This window comes from Larimichthys crocea, chromosome XVII, assembly GCF_000972845.2.
Source record: "Larimichthys crocea isolate SSNF chromosome XVII, L_crocea_2.0, whole genome shotgun sequence".
In the NCBI taxonomy this organism is placed as follows: domain Eukaryota; kingdom Metazoa; phylum Chordata; class Actinopteri; family Sciaenidae; genus Larimichthys; species Larimichthys crocea.
The window spans coordinates 7430150-7436545 of NC_040027.1; the positions used below are offsets into that span (position 1 = coordinate 7430150).

Here is a 6396-nt window from a genome sequence, read left to right on the forward strand (position 1 = left end):
GAGACAAAGAGCTCCTCGCCGTGAGAAAAGAGCTCCTCTCCGTGAGGAAAGAGCTCCTCATCCGTGAGACAAAGAGCTCCTCTCCGTGAGGAAAAGAGCTCCTCGCCGTGAGGAAAAGAGCTCCTCTCCGTGAGACAAAGAGCTCCTCTCCGTGAGGAAAAGAGCTCCTCGCCGTGAACAAAGAGCTCCTCTGTGAGGAAAAGAGCTCCCGCTGCCCAGCGTTATGCTCCGCCTTCGCCTGTTTGTCCAATATGAGACAAAGAGCTCCTCGCCGTGAGAAAAGAGCTCCTCTCCGTGAGGAAAAGAGCTCCTCATCCGTGAGACAAAGAGCTCCTCTCCGTGAGGAAAAGAGCTCCTCGCCGTGAGGAAAAGAGCTCCTCTCCGTGAGACAAAGAGCTCCTCTCCGTGAGGAAAAGAGCTCCTCCCGTGAACAAAGAGCTCCTCTGTGAGGAAAAGAGCTCCCGCTGCCCAGCGTTATGCTCCGCCTTCCTGCCATGTTTGTCCAATATATGATTTATAAAAAGTTCATTTTATTTCTTTTCTTATCTTTTAACCTCTAAACTGACAGAGATCTTTCCTCTAAATGTTCGATGAAATTTGAGTTTTAAATGTTCTTTTTGAAGTAACGGACCCGTCTGTGAGATATTACAGGTTTCAGTTCTCATTCTGTGAGAGACAATAAAGTCTGATCACAGTTTTCAGATAATTGTGGCTGTTATTGATCCAGTTTTCATGCTGCACTATGACCACAACATGCAAATGTGTCAAATGTGTCTCAAACACTTCATGAATTTGTCCCTTAAAGGAACTGAATATTTTCCTGTTTAATTAGACCAAATGAAAAATAATTTTGACATGGAAAATAATGTAAAACACAAAAGCTGAAGCAGTTTTCTTAGTGCACATCATGTTTATTTCATAGTGTTAGTATTGTGTACAGCTGAGACAGCATGACATACTTTGTTTGAATCTGGTGATAATGTTCAGATTCTAAATCAAATTAACGAGTTTGATTTTACAGCAAAGCACATTTCATCTGGTATAAAGTATCCTGTTCTTACATGAACTGAAAATACAGAGCTAAAGCAAAAACTGATCAACACAACAGGAACATAGGAAACACTACGGGTACATGGGAGTTAAGAAGAAGAACCTGTGATTAAAAATATGTTTTAATGAATCATCTAATGAACTGAATTATATTAAAAACATCTCAACATGTCCACAGTGGATACATACAATACATAACACATCAGTTAATTTAGTAAACAGTTATTAAAGAGGGAAAAGGGCACTCAGAGCCAACAGGCGAGCCTGGAAAGGATTCAACCAGAGTTCATTAAACGGTTGAACTCACTGCATCACATTTCCTTCACTGGAAGGACACCTTAAAGAGGACAGGTCAGTTTTCTTGCATGTTGAGTATTATCTACCACTGCGGCATCAAAGAGGGAAAATTACTCTAGGGAGCCACCAAGAACTGTGGTCCTGCCCGATGTGAGGCAGGATCATGCTATCATTTCAAATGTTTGGATTTAGCAGGAAATTCAGTTTGTTTGAATGGAAACAGAGGATTCACTAGTAGTTTAAAGTGTGTGTGTCTGGATTTGTGTTGTTACAAACACTACAGCTCCTGCAGGTTTTACAGGAAGGCCTCTATTTCTCTGCACTTGCTCCACCTATTTTTAATCTTCCTCGAAGTTCTGATGCTTTTCTTACACAAGATGGTTTGTTGCGGTGTCTCTGCTGCCTTCATGAGATATTCTATTGACCCGTCGTTATCGTGTTGAAAATGGTATGAATCGTATGCATAGTTGTGGTAAAGCATCTGTCTCTCTGCAGGTTCCAGATCACTTCGTAGCAGTTGCTGGTATATCTGCTCAGCTTTAGCCCGACTGTGGGTTCGCTCGATGAGCAGTGGGGTGACATGTTGTAGAGCAGGCGAGCCGCCACGTTCTGGATCATCTGAAGAGGTTTCACTGTGCAGGCTGGAGGCCGTCAGGACGGTGTTAGAGATGAACACAGCCTGGATCAGGAGCTGGACAGCTTGTTGGGTCAGGTAAGGCCTTTCCAATTAAATTCTCTCCATTTATGTGAATTTGTGGATGTTTGTCATTCTTCTTGTAGAAATCGTGATATTCATTTTAGTCTGAACTTCCACTAAACTGTGACAAAGTTTAGAGATAACTCTTCTACATTACCAAATCTAAATGTTCCTAATGTGTATGTAATCAAATTATACTTATTTAAGTACTGCATATATATATTTGTCTGGATATAGAAGCAGTCTTGTTAAACACACTACGGCTCCTGCAGCTTTGCCAGGAAGGCCTCTATTTCTCCGCACATTCGGTTCCTGTTTTTGTCTCTAATCTTCTCCAGAACTCTGATGCTTTTCTGACGCAAGATGGATTGTTGCGGTATCTCTGCTGCCTTCATGTGGTACTTAACTGAATTGTCGTAATCCTTGTGGATGAAAAATAAATGGTTTGCGTAGTGGTGGTAAAGCATCTGTCTCTCTGCAGGTTCCAGATCACTTCGTAGCAGTTCCTGGTATATCTGCTCAGCTTTAGCCTGACTGTGGGTTGACTTTTCAGCATTCCTTGCTAGGTCTATTTTCTTATAAAATGAAGAATGAGGGTAAAGACCAATCACCTCGTCTTGGAGGCTGATTGCTCTGTCTACCATGCTTTGCTCTGGACGATTGTCACTGGAATATTCGATCTTCCATTTGTAGCAGAGAGCAGCACATCTCTTCAGATAACGTGAATCTGGATGTTCTTTCAGAGCCTCCTCTGCCAGATTAATGGCCTCATCTTTAGACACATAGTTTGTGTAAAGCCATAGTAACGGTGTCATCCCACTGTAGCTGCTGACGGGATTTCTTAAAACCTTTCTGGATAACTCATGTGCTTCATCTTTGATTCTTTCTCTTTCTCTCTTAGCACGTTGCTCAAGATAAAGAGCAGCGAGGTACAAGTTCTCTGGATCCTGTTCTTTGGCGATTCTCATTTCCTCAAAGACATCAGCCCCCAGCTCTTTGTTGTCGTAGTTAGCAGCACTCACCAACGCTAAAATCCGGCTGGTGTTCCACTCCACCATGTCCGGCTGCATCCTGATGGCTCTCTGGAAGTAATCTGCAGCCAGCAGCCTTTTGTCTGTGCTGAACCTCATCAGGGTCCAGGCTTTTTCAGCGTAGATCTCCGGGTGGAGCTCGTCCTGGGATGGAGATGGATATTTTTCCATCAGGGCGTCGACCTTTGACAGGTAAGCCTGACTCTTTGCTTGGTCTCCCAGGTGGTGGTGCAGCCAGGCCAGGTTCCCGTAGTTCACCACTAACCAGGGACCCTCAGCTGCCCCTCTTGTCTGGCTGAAGGCCTCTGCAGCCTTGTTCAACAAACTCTGGGCGTCTTCAGTGAACCCTAACTTGTATTGAATGAACCCCTGCAGGTTGTAAATGTGACCCAGCCAGCTGTTTCCCTCCTCGGTACCAATGTCCTTCATATTGTCCCTGAGACGGAAAAGTGTGAACCTGCTGCGGTCCAGATCCCAGGTGAAGTGGCACTGCAGGGCCTCCAGTTTGGACTCCAGTGTTGTTGGACTCTGAGCAGCACTGATGGAGAACAAAAACAACAAATATTAAAACACATCATCAGCAGAGTGACGGAGAAAGCGAGGAAGGAAAAACGGAGGAAGGAGCATTGAATGTGAAAGAAAGAAACAAAGAGAAGAAGAAGTTTGTTAGTCCCAGGAATGCTGACAGAGGGCGGAGCCTGTGTCGTGCCAGAACAGGAGCTAGACAAGTGGGCAATGTAACCAGGCTCAGCAGCTTCTACGGACATGATGGCAGAGGAGAAGAGAGTGAAGAGGACGCTGACGGAGGAAGCTAAGAAGAGAAAAGGAGAGAGTGAGCGAGCAAGAAGCCGCCGGACAAGAGTAAATGTGGGACTGACTTTTAGTGGTTGGTGAGAGCTTGGTGAAATAAAAGGCTGAAAGACAGACGCCGAGCTGGGCTGACTGCTGCTGGACTAGTCAGTGATATCAGCTGCTGCTGGGGACCTGGTTGATGATTGGCTGCTGGGGACCTGGCTGATGATTGGCTGTCAGCAAAGTTGTCGACTCGCTAGCCGTTCTTATTTTCTCCATTTTCTAAATGTCCATTGTGATTTTCCATCCATTAATTCAGTCGCTGAGATAAACATTTCCAGCCACCTGCAGCATTCAGACATTCTTGAGGAATATGATGTCTTGCTCTCTAGAGGGATTTCACATTTTTGTTTCCGTTTCCAGTAGTCTTTGATAACAGGGCAGTTCCACATTACATGGTAATGGTTTGCCTTTTGGTTTCTACAGTTCCTCCAGCTGGTTGGGGAGCTGCACCATAATACGATTTCTGTGATAAAATACCTTATCAAATATTCCCAACCAAACTCCTTCCATTTGTGTGAAATTTAGCTTTGACATACTCAGTTGAACAAACAGACCCTTATGCATTGTCCTTTTTAAAAATTACATTGCATAGAGACGTTATTCCTTTAGCTGTCCAGTCCTTAAATCTGTTATCCAGTTTATTCGGTGTAAAGTCTGAACAGCCAGGTCACTTTGCTCCCCTTCTGCCCTCTTTGTGTTCAGATGTTGCGCCGTCATGTGAGTCACGTGACGTGAATTAGACGCAAAGCAAACAAACAAACAAGCAAGTTGCCCGGTTCAGGTTCATCAGCATTTTTTGCAGCACACGCACAAGGCGTGACGCACAGAGAACATACAACAGAAGAATGGCAGAGAGGAAGAGGAGCGTCGTGTGGCTGTATTTTCAAGCCGAAAACGAGACAACAGCAAAATGTGGGATTTGTAAAAAAGCTAGTCAGGTATAGTGGAAACAACCAATTTATATAAACATATAAAAAAACATCTAAAAGAAAACATGGAGCGACAAAAATTTAATTTGTTTACTGGTTTGCGAGTACTTTTATTTAGGATTTTTCTGAAAAATGTTGATAATAAAGCATTTTCTTTTTAATTATAAACTTTGTCCTAATTCTGTCCTGGGTTATAAGTATTTAATAATAAAAAAGACTTAAGGTCATGAAAACTAATTGAGATTTAGCAATTCAATGATGCATCCACATTATTTATTGAAAAGTATCGGTATTGGCGATACTGGCCTGTATTTACTTGGTATCGGATTGATACCAAAATATGCATTATCATACACACCACTACCCTCCAGTTTATATTCCTTTGCAACAGTTTTCCATACATGGATTATCAATGCATAACTTTAAGTCTTAAAGTGCGTGTAAAGTCAACATAAATATGTGTTTTGAGTTTGTCAGACTAAAGAAGAAAGTGTTATTAACCACCCAGCCAAATTTAAATGATTACAAATATCGACATGTTTATGAAATTAGGTGTCAAAATCAGGTAAAAATGCGCTCTCAGCTCCAGGACTGTGGGGGCGTGTCCTCTGAACCGCTCTGGGCGGGTTGAAGTTTTAGGACCGCCCACAAAAACAGGTGAAAACCTGTTTGAACCACATTTCAGTCAAATATCGTTCAAAGTCTTTTCACGTGTTTATTGTGTTTGAAAGAAAACATGGAATTGCCTTTACAGAGACTTTAATATGATTTGAACAGGTGACGTAATGTGTTGTTACGGACACGTAATGAATTGTTCAGGTGTCATATTTCTTAAAGGGACAGCGCAGTTCACTTCAAACTGATAATATGTTTGTTTTGGAACGTTCTGTCAACGCTGCAGAAACATTTCTAACAGCAGTATGCAGTAAATGGTTTTAAAGTACTTGTAGAAATATGTTCTTTGTTATAATCTATAGATGGTGAGCGTTAATGTAACGTTAATGTAACTGTTAATATTAAGTCGGCTCTCTTGTCCAATCACATCACTTGTTCTGACCTGACTGTTGTATAAATGTTAATATTTTACCAGACATTGAATAAATCTTAATGACTCACCTCATCATTCAGCTGTTTCCTCCTCTCAGTGGTTCTGTTCTGGTTCTGTTCGGGTTCAGAGGTCCAAGCTTCTTCTTCTCTGTAAATGTTGTGATGCTGAGCAGCAGCTTTAAATATTCACACTGAAGGCAGAGTGGATTTCACAGGCGGAGCTACCAGTCTGAGTTTCGTTTCTCACGAATGGAAACCCAAACACACATTTCACACATTTTTCATTCAAACTTTTCTTTCAGGGAAGTTCATATTTACCCCTGTAATTAATGCCACATTTAAACCAACATATACATCTCATATAATCAGTGTTTGTTGTGTAGTGTGATCCCACTGCGGTAAATATGTTCAGCTGTACTCGAGTACTTGTTCTGCCCAGCTCCGGTTCCAGCACAACATCGACTCTGCTTCAGTTGAATATATATATATA

General features: G+C 42.3%; 1 protein-coding gene across 1 annotated transcript; it reads right to left on the reverse strand.

Annotated features, from left to right (window-relative positions):
- Positions 1-890: 890 nt before the first annotated feature.
- On the reverse strand, positions 891-6114 carry LOC104936072 (interferon-induced protein with tetratricopeptide repeats 2-like). The gene is made up of 2 exons (XM_019263951.2): positions 5976-6114; positions 891-3613 (listed from the first exon to the last, which is right to left on the reverse strand). The coding sequence occupies exons 1-2, from the start codon at positions 5981-5983 to the stop codon at positions 2302-2304; spliced, it is 1320 nt and encodes a 439-aa protein (XP_019119496.2). The 5' UTR covers positions 5984-6114; the 3' UTR covers positions 891-2301.
- Positions 6115-6396: the final 282 nt, after the last annotated feature.